General features: G+C 40.6%; 2 protein-coding genes across 2 annotated transcripts; one reads left to right on the forward strand and one right to left on the reverse strand.

The window, feature by feature from the left end:
- Window positions 1-1,125: 1,125 nt before the first annotated feature.
- On the forward strand, window positions 1,126-7,076 carry map7a (microtubule-associated protein 7a). Its single transcript, XM_073483126.1, is given in 16 exon segments — window positions 1,126-1,157; window positions 1,444-1,504; window positions 1,506-1,617; window positions 3,196-3,270; window positions 3,379-3,542; window positions 3,656-3,755; window positions 4,226-4,342; window positions 4,566-4,723; window positions 5,241-5,263; window positions 5,404-5,475; window positions 5,566-5,789; window positions 5,870-6,047; window positions 6,133-6,301; window positions 6,396-6,500; window positions 6,607-6,657; window positions 6,828-7,076. Coding segments are annotated over 16 exon segments (1,890 nt in total).
- A 2,653-nt stretch (window positions 7,077-9,729) lies between these two features.
- Window positions 9,730-15,110, reverse strand: LOC141011230 (uncharacterized). Its single transcript, XM_073484493.1, has 13 exons — window positions 14,918-15,110; window positions 13,876-13,992; window positions 13,043-13,162; window positions 12,782-12,901; window positions 12,226-12,345; window positions 11,905-12,113; window positions 11,770-11,815; window positions 11,575-11,699; window positions 11,235-11,366; window positions 10,994-11,108; window positions 10,735-10,869; window positions 10,177-10,302; window positions 9,730-10,054 (listed from the first exon to the last, which is right to left on the reverse strand). Exons 1-13 carry the CDS (start codon window positions 15,108-15,110, stop codon window positions 9,921-9,923), a joined length of 1,692 nt encoding a protein of 563 aa, XP_073340594.1. The 3' UTR covers window positions 9,730-9,920.
- Between the last annotated feature and the right edge of the window lie 420 nt (window positions 15,111-15,530).

Below are 15,530 nucleotides of genomic sequence, written 5' to 3' on the forward strand. Positions count from 1 at the left end.
TGGACTTATTAAGGAAGCAAAATAGATTACATCTACTCTGTCTTTCATCCAGTGCTGTCATGATGAATGTGGTTAGGCCGGCCTCTTGCACAAATAGTCTGTCCATAACATAACATACTTAGTGTACATGGGCTAACGCAACCTGTTGTTGCCACAGAAATGAATGGGAGCACCACCTCAGGGCCGCTGGGGTGTCATCGCTGTGAAGGTTGCATTGTACTTTTCAATGAAGGGTAGCTGGAAGTTAAAGTAATCTTATTTATTTATTTTCTTTTGTGTCGCTGTAGGTTAAACAGTAGGCTATATAAAGTAGTGAAAATGATCCTAAACTTAAACATCTACAGCAGTGAAACACACAGTAATGCAGCGTGCACTGACAGGGACCATTTTTCTGCATAGTTAGTACTTTTACCTACATATTGCTGATATAATGAATTAATAATTACGACTGCAGGGTTTTTACTCTGGTATTTCCACAGTGCTGCATTTGCTTATGTAAAGGATATGAATACTCTTTCCACCACAAGCAAAGAGTATCACAAAGGCCAAAGAAGTCAGAGGGTCACCACAGTTTTTAGGATTTATCATTTGTTTGAAAGTGATGTAGATGTTGATATATTTCACCAGATGAGAGAAAACCTTCGGACAAATCGTATATGATGATGATATATCACATTACGTGCATCTTCCTCTGCTGTCACTGAAGGCTTTATACTCCTAGCAGTACTCCCCAAGATTTGAAAACACACATTAATGTGTCAAATTGGTGGAGTTACCCTTTAAAGGCCAGGCTGACTTGAGCTTGTTCTCTAGAAAGAAAGACCTCCATCTAGTGGTCATACCATTTCATTCATCAAGGGGGGATCATGAGTAAAAGAAAAAAAAAACACTCAATGTTTTGCCTCAGCTATTGAGGACACTGACTCCATCAGAGTGAGTTAATGTCCAAACAATGTATGTCAATGAATATTATCCCGCATTTGTCATAGTAATAATTCATGAAGACAGGCTTTCGGCTTTGCTTCCATTTTTTCCCCTGTCTCTAGGAAACCCTGCATCCCTTTGGCCGCTTCCATCTAGCAGGCAGGCACTGTGGTGGGGGAGTTAAAGTGACACAGCTATATTATGTTGAAAGTAAAGCAGAGCAGCTCACAAGGGTGAGATCTTTAAAGGGGGGGGGGGGGGAGTATCCTTTTTATAGATGAGACTCAGTGAGGATCAGAATCTCTCCAGACTTCCATAACCTTAAAGGAGACAGCAGTGATTTTTCTCTGTGGATAACCTGGCTTTAATTTATCTGTAGCCCAGTGGAAAGGGGTATAAGTGGATGCTTTGTTTTCATGCTTGGTTTGTAAGGCACAGATGGACAAGCAGCTGATGCAGAGGGCAACGCACTTGGAAAGCGAGGACCCGAAGGCATCTTGAAATAGAAATTCAAAGGAGGAGGAGGAGAGAGAGGAGGGGGATTTTGAGTGAGAGCATTGGTATGCCAGGCTCAATACCTAGCTAGCATGGCTGTGCAGAAGAAACAGAGTGTCGTCCCTCCATCGCAGGGACCACTATCTACACGTACCATTGAGAACCAGAGGAAGGGGAAAGGATATGAAAGAACGGGAGGTTAGTAGGCTTTATCTGTGCTCTTGTTTAAAAAGGATCTGTATGTTATCTTCTCAAAACAAGCTGTTTGTTGAAGCAAAGCCAGCATGACTGTAGATCATAAAAACAGGATCATCTGATCATTTTGATGACGCATTAATCGAGTATACTGAGAAATCATTCAACATTTTTTAACTGAGGTATAGCTGCCATAAAAATGATGACATCGGGGGGCATCTGTGGACGCAGATTACATAACATACATAGAATAATCAGCATCCTGATATTGTTTATCCCTAAAGGAATATATCCATGTGATTTTTTCCCCTTGTGCTTTTCTACGAACATCAATATGTTATATGTTGACTTTTTCCACTGCTTGTATTAGTCATCTTACATGAGGACTGGTCAGGTGCTACCATGTTCTCCTCGCCTTTGATACGCAAGCACTTTATAATGCCTCTTTTATATGCAGCTGACCCCTAAGGCCATCACAGTCCATAACAGCCACTGTTTGGGAGAGATTCCTCAAGCTGATTTGTTTTTTAGTCTAAATGCAACAGCCCCTTTGCGTCATCTGTTGTGCTAAAAGATTAATTTAATGGTAGAATTCTAAGTATATTATAGATCCAAATATCAAATGGATACTGAGAAGAATAAAAACAGAGGTATTGCTGTGTTTTAACCGAATAACGTGCTGTTTTTCCCTCACTTTTAGACAACTGCAAACCAAATTCACAGGCAAAGAAAACAGCCGTTTCTGCCTCTTCACGGATCGCTGCAGGTTTGACAGAGCTATCATATTCACCCTTTCATCAAGCAGCTGTCAAAATATTATGAAATTGGATAATAGGGTTGCAGCAGTATACTGGTTTTATGCATGCAGGTACAAAAACTGACAGCTATCATACTGTGCATAATCGTTTGTCTAAGGTATTCTGCTGTATTAGTGTAGTGTAGTGAAATATATATATTTCACACTTGGTCACTACGGCCGGATTATTCCCCGTAGTGTAATACAAATAATAATCTCTTGATTGATTATTAAGAATCTCTTTTTTCTTTTCTGTTTTGATTTTTAATTATGACCAAAAATATTCTACATACAGAGGGTGCTCTGAGTGCCCTGAAAGTGGAAGTGTCAATATCTGAACATCCATTTCTGATTGTAGTCATGAATGCACCCCGCCTGTATGTATGTGAAGCACTCATGCTGGATATTTGGAAACTTTGCCCTTGTTTCTGCCGGTAAATGCAAAAGACGCTGCACTTTAATTGCTGCATCGACTCAAGTAAAGTTTAACCAGACTTTTGAGCGCATCGTCATCAGAGCAGAGTGAAGGAGCACATCATACATAGGAAGAGGGATCTCTCCTCTGGATTGACAATAGCAAAAATATGAACATGAACATTTTAATTCCTCCAAAACTGACAGCAGCACACAATAAAAACATTGAATAGCACTAGGACATTTAAAATCATTTGCTCTTGGAGCAGTGTTCCCCCATGTTTCTCCCTACTTCCATTAATGAATATAACTAATAGTAGTAGTTGATGGCATCAAACCAGTGACTACAAACTCTTATTTTGGCATTCTAGTGGCTAATGGACAAAACCTTGATGAGAGGCTGAAAGCAGCACGGGAAAGACGAGAAGAGCAAGAGAAGGCACTTGGTATGTAAGGCCCTTTATGACACCGTTAATGCATTGTCCTCAATTTCTCGTAAGATCACCACACATTACTGATTAATCTATTTATACTGGTTAACTGTTTTTCCTCAGCCTCTCGGGAGCTGAGCAGAATTGAGCGGGAGCAGCGGGCCAGGCAGTACTTCGAACAGCAACTGCAGCAACGCAAGAAGAAACTCCTGGAGCAGAGGCTCAAAGAGGAGAGTAGGCGTGCTGCTGTGGAAGAGAAGCGCAAGCAGAGACTGAAAGAGGAGAAAGTGAGTTTTGTTTGTTTCAAATAATAATAAAAAAAATCTATTATTTTTAGTATGGGTGATGATTTCACAGCTCTGGATTGAGTAACACTGAAACTTGTTTTTCCTGAATTAAGGAGCGCCATGAATCAGCAGTGCGTAGGACGCAGGAGAAGAGCCAAAAGGCCCAGCAGAGCCCCGGTCAGAACTCAAGAGGAAGGAAGCCCGCCAAGAACGGTGAGTAGAGATGAATGTGCCGCCTTTTTTCCCTCTCTTTTAACATGATCTTTCTAAACTCATAACGCCATACTCAGCAGTAGAGCTGCAACGATTTGTTGAGTAATCAATTAGTCATTTTAAAGAATATTCATTGATGACTAAGAAATATTTGCTGGGTGCAGCTACTTACATTTTTAAAGATTTGCTGCTTTTCTTTGTCATAAACAGTCGTTTGGTTTTGGACTGTTGGTTGAACAAAAGCAATTCAAAGATGTCACTTTAGTGTGCTCTGGGAAATTGTGATGAGCACTTTTCACAATTTTTGGACATTTTAATCAGCAGATTAATCAACAATAAAAGCAATCGGAAGTTGCAGCCCTACTTAACAGTATCTGTTCTTTTTGTAACATATCTTAACACAACAATTCTTGGAGTGCCTTATCTTTTGTTTTTGCCGCACTAAAACTTTATACTGATCAATACGCTAGTTCCACGTCGCTTACCACTGACACCATGGGAGAAGAACTTGGTCAGTCGCCTCCTTACCCCCACATGCTCTTATCTGGCCAGGAGCAAGAGTGCTGGTTGTCAGTCAGGAGAAGAAGGTACTCTCCCTCATGATAACAGAATGCACCCATTTGCTTTGATGTAATAGCAATGCAACACTAATGGTTTTAAGAGACTAATTCAATTCATCTTTCCAGCTCTTTGAATACTAACGCTGCTCACTTTCCTCTCTGCTTACTTGCCACTTCACTTCATTTCCATCACTCTTTCCACCATTTGTCCCTATTTCCTTCATAATTATGGCACAAATCACTGGATCAGTTGTTCATATTTGTCGTCGTGCAGTTTCATTTCACTCCATGAACACCACCATCACCATCACTCCTCAAAAACCCCAGCGCTCCGGTTCAGTCCCCAACAGGCCAACTGCCTCCCCCAGTCCGATCCCCAGCCAGTACAGAAGCATCAATCTGGCACAGGTAAGTCCAGCTGTTCCTTTGGACTCGCAGTCATGATGTGTTGCTAAATATCAGCATTTATATCAAATATATAAGTGATATTTCTCTTTTTTCTGTCTTTACCTGTTCAGTCAGAAACCAGAAAAACTTGTTCATGCATTTTTCTTCAAAAGGCCAAACTATTGTAATTATGTGTTCACAGGTTAGGGTTAGGGCTACACAGCTGCAGCTCGGCCGGAATGCCAAAACGCAATTTTAACATTTTCTTAATGTGGTATTTTAATGCATTTCAATGTCCTTGTAAAGCACTTTGAATTGCCTTGTGTCTGATGGTGCTATATATACAAACTTGCCTTGCCTTGCTTTTTTTCTTCGTTTCGGTTTAGTACAAATCACCAAGACAACAAGACACTCCTAAGAAGAACTCGAACAGTGTCTCAAATACTCGAAATGCCTCCCCTAGTCCCAACAAAAGCCAGCAGAGAACCATCAATCTGGCACAGGTGATTCCGCCTGTTCCTTCCTCCACTGCGCACAGATTATTGAACTGAAAGACGGGATGTATTCAGTAAGAAATTAATTCTGAGTTTCTTTCTCTTGTTTTTGTTTTAGATCAAATCACCAAAAAAACAAGATGCTCCTAAAAATAAGAAGAACTCAAACAGTGGCTTAAGTACTAGATCAACTGCCGCCAACACCAGGGTCAAACCGGCCACAGTTACAAAAGCCACTGTTACAAAAAGCAGACCCTCCCCCCCACCCTCCCCTGAACGGTAGGTGAACAGTTTGTGACCAAAAATACCCACAGTGCACAGTAATCTGAACAAAGTGGGACATCTGTTCTCTCCTACTTGTTCTTCAAGGACCCCCCGAAGATCGATCAGCAGACATTCAACCCCGCTGCAGCTTGAGCTCCCATCCGTCCCTGAGGAGGATGTTTCTGTTTGTAGCGCTGCCCTCTCTCCCGGTAACTCCAGGCCTGTCAGGACATCAGCTGAAGGTCAGCAAGAGAATCCACCTGAGACTCCATGTTCCAACCTGCCTCAAAACAAGACAGAAGCAAGAACCAGAGCAGCAGCAGATGGAAGTAAGATAAAGAAACACTTAAAACACAAAGAGCAGTATTTCAAGCGTTACAGGTATATACTGAAGTTGATTTCTCTTCAGGTCCTCTCCGAACACCTCCTCCTTCAACTCCAGAGACTCCTCAAGTCACTTCCAAGCCTTCAGCCGGGACTACAGACCGAGAGGAGGCTTCACGTCTCCTGGCTGAAAAGAGGAGAGAGGCCCGGCTCCAACGGGAGAAAGAGGAGCAGGAGCGCCTGCAAAAAGAGGAGGAAGAAAGGTAACAAGCATGTCCCCCTATGAGACAGAAACACTGCAACGGCAGGCCACTACAATAGTTATATTGCAATTTATGACATGTCCAGGCGGTGTCGTGAAGAGCTGGAGCGCAGGAGGTCAGAGGAGCGAGCACGCCAGCAGGCCGAGGCTCAACGTCTCATTGAGGAGAAGATGAGGAGGGAGGAAGAGGAGCAGAGACGAGCTGAGGAAGAAAGAGCTCAGGCTATGAAGGAAGCCGCCCTCCTGCAGAAACAGGTGGGAAATGCAAACAGTCCTTGTGGACACATCTTCTTTTACTAATTTGTTTTCTAATGTGTTTTTTTTTTGTCTTGTTTCTTGTCTGATACAGAGAGAGGAGGAACAAGCCAAAGAGAGGGATAAGGCTGAACAGATCAAACAGGAGCGAGAAATAATCGCACAGAAAGAGGAGGCAGCACGACAAGCAAGGAAAAAGGTTGAAAATGTTTGATCACTGTAACTGTGTTCATCAAGTGAACAACATCAAAAGTCCTGCCTTATTAAAGGAACTGAATGTTTAACAAAGCTGTTTTCTTTTCCAGCGACTTGAGGAGATCATGCGGAGAACCAGAAGGACAGATTCTCCAGATACGGTGAGATTTACTCTTCGGTTTTTAAAAAAGTACATCGCCCCAGGGCTCATATGACGCACGACCAGCATCCACTTATAACTAACCAGCTTCACTTAAAAAAAACAAAAAAACAAAACAAAAACAAAAAACAGCTTGTCCTTGACTACATGGGTTAATACCTGTTTTAACAGAAGTCTGCACCAGTGAGGACCTTGCCACCCTTGCCAAATGAAGCGCAACCAAAGGAAAACACGCATCCTGTGCACAATGGCACTATAGAAGATGCAGTCAGGCTGCCAGAGGTGACTAAAACCTCCCAGCTGGGTTTGAACAATGAGGAGGACATGGTACCTGTTGTGGCCTTCAAAGAACGTAGGTCTCTGAGGACTCTCACAGGCCTGGATGAAATCCAGACCCACCAACGAGCAGGTGAGACATGAGCAGCAGATCACGTGAGAGCGCTTTTTCTCAGGGTGGGAAATTATACCAAGCACCACCAAGCAGGTCTTTCTCAGGAATAGCCAGACAAAGACATTTTTGCTTTGAATACTGCCTGGTTTTGCCTGATGAAAACATTGCAGGTGAAAAAGTTATTTCAGAGGTCAAATATATGACATTCACTGGTGCTAGATATCACACTAGAGCTCAGGATGTCAGACCAAAACAAATGCGCATGTCGTTCACTCAGTAAAGCTGGAAAAAAAAGAAAGCTGCATCTGAACAGACAGTGCTCACAAAGCCCGGATCAAACTGTGAAAACTAGACAGCGCTGATCAAATATGAATCAAGATTCTGTTTGAATTTCTTACTCTTTTTCACTTTCACAGAAAATTTGTCAACAGACGACGGCCATTTTGCTTCAAAATTTGGCCCACCACACTCAAAGCGTGACACGAGGCAGTGCAGATCAAATTAGTGCAAATAGGTTTATTTGTCATGGATGTGGGGAGGAAAGAGAGGGACTTGCGTGCCAGCTACCAAACCAAAGGAAAGAGAAGTAGGGTTGAGTTGATGGAATAGGCCATCATTTACAAAATAGGAGTATGTCAGGAGTTGTTGGTTTGTGACACGTGGTAGAGAAAATGAAAAGAGGTTTGTGTCTGCTCAATGCACTAATGTTATCTCTGCCTCTTCATGTCCGGTTTATTATGTTCTTATTGCCCAGTTAGGTGAATAACGATGCTTTGTTACACTGGTGGCAGTGGTGTTTCTTTTCTGCAGACAGCTGTTTAGTTTGTTCCTTTCAATCATGCCACTGTTATTATGTTTGCTTAACTTTCTCATTAAAGCTAGCAGGATAACTTTATGTAACATTAGTATGAGCTAAGGCAATGTAGTGCAGAGACAAAGACGCTTTTAAATCCAGGCACGGGAGTGCATGAGTACGAGAGTTGATCTGACTCCCTGCACTGGTGACGCAATACTGACCAAAGTGGTGTGCTAATGAGCAACTCGGGCCTTAAGACAACTCTGAGGGGACACACTACTAAAATCCAGAAACACATTGTAACCCTTCACCCCACCCATGTTATCGTCCTTTGTGATGTTTTACTAAGATCGTCATACAGCTAGACATCGCCCAATCCTACAGGAAGCTCAGACAACAGCAGAGAGGGATTGTGTCAGGTTGCCATTACTCCATTATATCTTTACAAAGCAAATAGTTGTTTGCGGCTATACTAATGTTTAAAATATTTCAACTTTGTCAGTGGCCTTTCCTCTCTACTGTCTCTGAAACATTTCATTTGATTCTTTTTTATATCTTGCTTCGTTTCTTCAGAGGTCATCTGAGCTCCTGCACGTGGGCAGACGATCGTAAACTTCGTTGGAGAGTTGTGATTTCCCCGTGAACCACAGCAATTACTGCAGTACAGCCATTGTGCTGCCCTTCGGCACCTTGAAAGAGCATGTAAAATACAGCCTTGCCTCTCACTGAGGACGTCAGCATTTGCTCACTTTTCTGTGTGTAACCAGTGGCACAAATCTCGGGCAAGCTATTTGTTATTCTTCAGTACCGCAGGTTTCTGAACTAATAATGACTATCCCAAAATATAAAACAGTAGACGTAGACAGTGGTAATGATAGTTTGCTGGATAGAGTTGCCTCTGTGAAATACTAGGAATAGCCATTCTAACAAACACAACATATGTTAGCCATATGCTTATTGCTTATTCCTGATATTTCTTGCCATCTAAGCACTTTTCCTTCCTCAGTTTTGTCACTGTGGAATTAGAATAGCTCAAGTGGCTGTTTTGCGCTGACAACACAAGAGTTTAGGTTGTTGGTGAAAGCTCACTTCCTGCATAAAGTCCTATCTTACCCTATGATTTTGTCAAGTACAGCAATCACATATTTCAAAGCTGCTAAGGAACTTAGTTTCCAAAGATTTTGCTTCAGTTTTGTGAGTGTTGTTTTAGAGAATACAATGCACAAAGCGTTTATTGCACTGACAGTTGCTTTGTTTGATTATTGCGCAATCACATTACAAAGCAATCTTAGAGGCGTAGAGGTTAGGTGAGTTTATTATAATAAAAGCATACAAAAACAAATGTAACTGATCATCAATATTTGATCTTATAGTTTAAGTATTGCTTATACCTGTCATTTGTTATCCTGGTAAAAATTGAAATATATGCCATATTTAATTAAAGTTGATACTATGCTGCATCTCTGCCTTGTTTTTCACTTAATTTGTTGACTGTAAACATAAAAACTGATGTAAAATAAACACATTAAAACACATTATGAAAATGCTGCTTGTCCATACAGTGCATGAATGTAAACATCTCGTCCAGTCCCCACAGTGCACATCCTTTGGTATTTGTAATGAGAAGGTTAAAGGGTAAGTTCACCCAAAAATGAAAATTCTGTCATTATCTAGTAGTAGATGGGGACTTGTTTGAAAACCTTAAAAAACCCAAACATAAAATGGCTCCTAACAGCTCGCTTGGTGTAATCCAAGTCTCTTGAAGCCATGAGATCTGAAACTGATTTGAAAAGGCATTTTTCCCACCTGCACGGTCGAGCTTGTGCGCCCACTTCAGACGGGGTGTGAGCTAAAGCTTCTACAGTAGCTTAGCAGCTACAGTGAAAATCCTGCTTAAAAGAGGGTGTAAATAAAGTCCCCACCCACTTCAGTTGTCTAGGAGAATGCTGCAACACTGGTTTGCTGTGAAGCTTCTGAAATGTTTTGTGGACTACAAATCTTTACCTGACGTTCCATCGACATGAGGGTGAGTAGTTGGTCTAATGACTACATATTCATTTTTGGGTAAACTTATCCTTTAAGGGTTAACAGAAGATAGCAGGGGGGGCTGAATCATTTGCAGCAGCCGTCTGGTTTCCTCCGTCTGCGCATGCACCTTCCTGAGCTGAACCTCCAACTCACTGTTAGCCAACAGGGATGAAAAGTCTCCATCTGCAGAGGAAGACGGCACAAAGCAGGCTAAGAACTCCTGAATTACAATGACCTCAGGATATCTGCTTTGATAAAATCATTTAAATGGCTGAAGTATCCTCAGCTGCCCAATAAATACAAACCTTTCTTGAGGTTGAATATTGTCACTATGCCAAGCTGCTGGAACTTAACATCTTTCTGTTTGAGGTAAACCAGCAGGTAATCCAACATGGTGATGTAGTGAGGTCTCAGCAGCTGGACCTTATCATCTGGGTGAATAGTGTGGAAACACATTTAAATTAGATTTCATATGCATAACAAAACTTTTCTATTTCATTTTTACCTCCGCAAAGGAGGTAATGTTTTCACCTATATCCGTTTGTTGGTTTGTCAACAGGATCACACAAAAAGTACTGAACAGATTTCCACGAAACTTGGATGGAGGATGGGACTCGGCCCATGTACTTTTGGTGTGGATCCAGATAAAGGGACAGATCCAGGAATTTTCAAGTTAAAGTAAAAAGATTAAAGACTTTTTTATGGACACAAAAGAATTATCTCTCTTAGATTTTTGATTAATTCAAATCTGTGTCAGGGAGCACTTCTCCCTCGCCATGAAAATTATAGTTGTTTTTTGTTGAGTGTACAAAAGTCATGTAATTCACAAAAATAAGCGATACACTTGCATGACATGACATTACCATTAATTTCTAGTTTGCTGATGATGGCCGCACTGTTGTATGACAACTGAGGAGTTTGTATTTGTCCTGACAACTTCACGAGTCTTGAAACTTGTTCTGATGTTATCGTCACTGACAACTTAGACCTGAGTTCATCTGAAATGACAAGCGGCAAATCGAGACACATTATGAACATGATTCGTATGAAAAGAGATCCGTAGAGTGGTAGCAACATTCAAAACGGAACAGATAAATACTAATTAATGTCCACATCTCTTACCCCAAGTCATCAGGTGATCTAAGTGTGATGTCACATGCAGCAAGGTGTCATCTGACAAGGCGGGAGACAGAAGCACCCAAAGGAGTCCTGATAAACACAGACTTTCCATCACAGCCTAGAATAACAATGATAGGAATCAACATGACTTTATCTATTTCAGGCGCCATGCACAAACAAATCATGTCGGCCTATTTACTACAGACATGTGACATGGATTCATTAAACTGCAGCCTCGCTGTACCTGCTGACCCACGCAGGAGCTGCACAGGTCAGTGATTATCTTGCAACTGTGTGTGATTATAACTGGGCTGGATCTGTGATGATGAAGCAGCTGACCGATCTCATCCAACAGACCTTCACTAGCCAGGACATCCTGGAAACAAACCAAAAAAATATTATCAATCATAGGATTTAAATTGAATAGTTGCCTCAAGTTTCAAGTTTCCAGTTTTTTTTAAAAGCCAGTAATGACGAGTTCAAGAAAAGGAAAAAGAATATCCCGATGCATTCACAGATACATTTCACTAACTCACAGTTGCATCACACAACAGATAGTTTGCAACTTTCGTGGGAAACCTTACATTGTTTGGTGGGTGTGCAGACAGTGCAGACAGTAGAGCTATGGCTGACTCAGGTGAAGATGTTTTCAGCAGCGCCTTCAGAGGCGACACACAGTCCAGCTCCATCAGCTGATCCTGGATCAGAACTATACAGAAAAATCACTAACAGCCTCTGCTCTGAGTATAATGTCGTTAGGTTTCATTGTTTATAATTACCATTCTTTGAGAGAGTTTGGAGGCATCTGCATGCCTGGGTTGAATTCTGAAAAAAAGAATAAAAAAACATTTTTAGTGAGCATTGCAGCTGATTTATCTAAAATGTATCCATCAGCTACTACAGTTCACACTTACCTTTTGCACAGAGGAAGACATGAGGGTCAGAAGAGACTTCAACAAAAAATGGCCTCCAATGCTGAGCAGCTTTGGGTGGTGCTCCTGGATAGCAGCGATGCTACAAAGAGCAGCGCAGCTGTAGAACTGAACCTCTGAATCTGAGGACTGCAGCAGAAGGACCAGGACAGGAATGGCTCCTGCTTGACATAAAATCCTTGTTGACCAGTCTGGAAAAAGAAGAGAAATTCAAGAAAAGTAACATAATATGAACAAGAACAAAGCTGCTTTGGGTTATACGAAAAACACGTGGACATTGAGATTAGAAGAAAACAATCCCACCTGACTGTGTGAGATGTAACAGAGCCCAGGTTGCGTTCTGTTGCACCTGTGGGTCGTAGGATTTTGCCAAAGCCAACAGTGGTATGATTCCATCCACCATGACAGCTTCTCTGTTTGATTCTGTGTGACAAGAAAGAAAAACAGAGACATTTTATGGAGCATATTTTCTATTTCACTTTTCTATCATTTGTTAACATGCCATCATCTGATTCTTCCCATTATCTTGCAGTGCAACCTCATACAGTACGTGACGGTGTTCATAATTACATATGCTATAAGATATAGAACAAGCAGAAGAAGAAGGAAAAGAGAGAAGACGAAGAAGAAGGAAGAAGACAAGGAAGAAAAAAGAAGGAAGACGAAGGAGAAGGAAGAAGAAAAAGCTGAAGAGGAAGGAAAAGGAATGAAGAAGGAAGCAAAGAAGAAAATGCTGAACAAGCAGAAGAAGAAGAAAAAGAAAAAGAGAGAAGACAAGTAGGAAGAAAAAGGAATCTAAAGAAGAAGCAAGGAGAGGAAGACAAAGAAGGAAGAAGAAGTCCTCCCTGTCTGTACAAACCTGAGGAGGCCAGCAGGATGACACAGGCACATGAGTGACACTGGGCAGAGGCATCACCAGACTGGAACAGCTCCAATATGGGCACCAGCACCCCCATTTCAATCACTAACTCTTTGCACACTGAAACCAGATTTCATTATGGACAGTAATAACCATCTGATGCATCTGTGATAATTATTGATTTGACCTATTAAAACACTTTAAATACAGTGAATGAACAAAAGACGATAATTTAAATATCATGTGACTCTTATCTCTTACCATTATTCTTTACTAACAGATTGACCAAGGAGAGAGAGATGGTCTTTTGCACATGCAAATCAGTTGATAGAAGTAAGGCCATGATTGGCTCCATGAAGGCATCTGGTAAGGAAGACTCCACTGTAACATGATCAGAAAGGAAGGGGAAAAAGAATAAAATGAAAACAAAAAATATTCACGGCTAATGTATTTTTTTAGAATAACCAAGAAAAATCAAAAAGTTGAACGCAATCTAAATTAGATGTTGGTCTCATTAAATAAAGGCAAAAGTTGGTTATCAACATGAAATATTTTAACTGTGGTTGGTTTTAAACCCATGTCCTCAAAAAGATGTCCAACCTTTGTTCTATCAACCTTTACCAAGTAAACACAGCAATCTGTCAACTGCCACGTATATGCAAAATACAACATGTGGTCACACATTTGCACACTACTGGTCATAACCTTATCAATACAATGCTCTGATTAAAGAGAAAACTGAAATACAAGGTACACATTCACTTTAAATGAACCCACTCCTCCTGCAGCTGCCAGTTTATAATAATAAAGGATATAATATGGTGGGATTTCAAAATAAAATCAATTAAGTTTTCTCTCCATAATGAAACTAAAGCCCACACATGCTGGGGATTATCTGCCAACAGTGGAACAAAAAACGGTTGAGAATTTGCATACTGGTCGTACCCGTTGCGGAGGTTATCCTCACACTGACTGATATGAGAAACCTGAAGTGCAAACAGTTGTTTCATTTGATGTGCCACTGATCTGCAAGTCAGACTATCATGAAGATTGTCAGAAGCAACATAAAAATCAGTTTTGACCTGTTTACTCACAGTTATGACTGAGATGTAAATAATACATGGCTGCAGTCATCTGTAGATCAATGTTTTCTGAGGTTGAGAGTCTGTTCAGTACCTGTAGACTTTCCTGATTAAGTAGAGCTTCAGCATCTAAGAGAGAGAAAAAAGATAGACAATGATGACTATCCCCAAACCTGTGGGATGATAATCAGTCTAAAATGAACACTGTTTGTTTAAGATACTACACATCATCTTAGATTTTGGATATGGCTATATCTTATCATAAATGTTGTCTTTTCCCGGTTTCAAAGGCTGCATTACAGTTAAGTGATGCAATTTTCTGAACTTACCAGACTGTTCTACTTGTTCTAATACATTCCCTTCACCTACTTAGTCATTATATTCACATTGCCGCTGATTATTTATCAAAAATCTCATTGTGTTAATATTTTGTGAAAGTACCAACTGTCATCCAATCCAACATTGTCAGATATCAAGTTAACTGGTCAAAAATATTGTGATATTTGATTTTATCGCCCAGTCCTTGCATTTATATGGAGCCCCATTTCTGCTAATTACAGAAAAAAGAGATGAAAACTAAGGTTGATATATCCCCATGGTAAGTCATTATAATGTGATAAAAAGTAAAACATTTTAGATAAAGAGTCAAATTATGGGATAACAAGTCATACTTATGAGATTTAAAGTCAACATTTAACTCATGATTTTATTTTTTATCTCATAATTTAGACTTTCTATCCCATAATTATTACATTTTTTTCCCCACAATTTCGATAATCTCATAATTATGACTTAAATGAGAATGTTTTTATTTGAATCGAGGCTAAGTTTTCATCATTTGTTTTTCTTTTTGGCTGAAATGAGCTTCCGTACTTTTATGATAACAACAACATTGTTGATCTAACTTTAATCTTCGACATTTAAATTAACAAAACATAACATAACATCTGTGTCAACTTGGTAAACTTAGTCTCAGCAATAAAACAGGCAAGGCATGTGTAAGTGTGTCTCCTGTCCATAACAATGCTGTCAGGAACAAAGGAAGTGCACCTACCACACAGAAGGTGCAGAGAGGTGGAGTCCTCAGTCAAGAAACTCCTCTCAGGTGTAATCCTGAAGCAGGTGCACTGACAAAGCTCTCTGAAAACGTCCCTGACTTTTTGCCCAAACTCTCTGCAAACCTTCCTCAAATAAGCAGCAAACTCTTTGAGCAGTCGGGAGCAGTCCTCACAAAAACCAGAGGCCATGACTACATGTTGAACAGAGAGGTACCACACCTGCTGAACTACCTGACCGTGGACACGCCTCCTTCAACGTCATGTGACTGTAATGTGCATGCCTCTTCATTGTTCAGTACAGTACACACTGTTCAGAAGTCTTACTAAAAGGAAAAGGTCCAGAATACATATTTTAGTGATCTTGAGGGAGATCTGTTGTGTCACAGGAACTTAGATGTCTTCAGTAGCACAGCACAAGGGATTAGTGCCCTCTGCTGGTTACACCGAGTTAGAAAATGAATATGTACACACACAGTATAATCAGTTTTTAATGTTTGTTTATAGGAAAAGGGGACATTTATTATAGAGCACAACTGAGACTCAATTTTTTGGGCATGGATATCAAAATGAGGGAGAAGTATTAATATATCAGCCAATATACTAAAATCC

This window comes from Pagrus major, chromosome 16 (assembly GCF_040436345.1).
Source record: "Pagrus major chromosome 16, Pma_NU_1.0".
Lineage (NCBI taxonomy): Eukaryota > Metazoa > Chordata > Actinopteri > Spariformes > Sparidae > Pagrus > Pagrus major.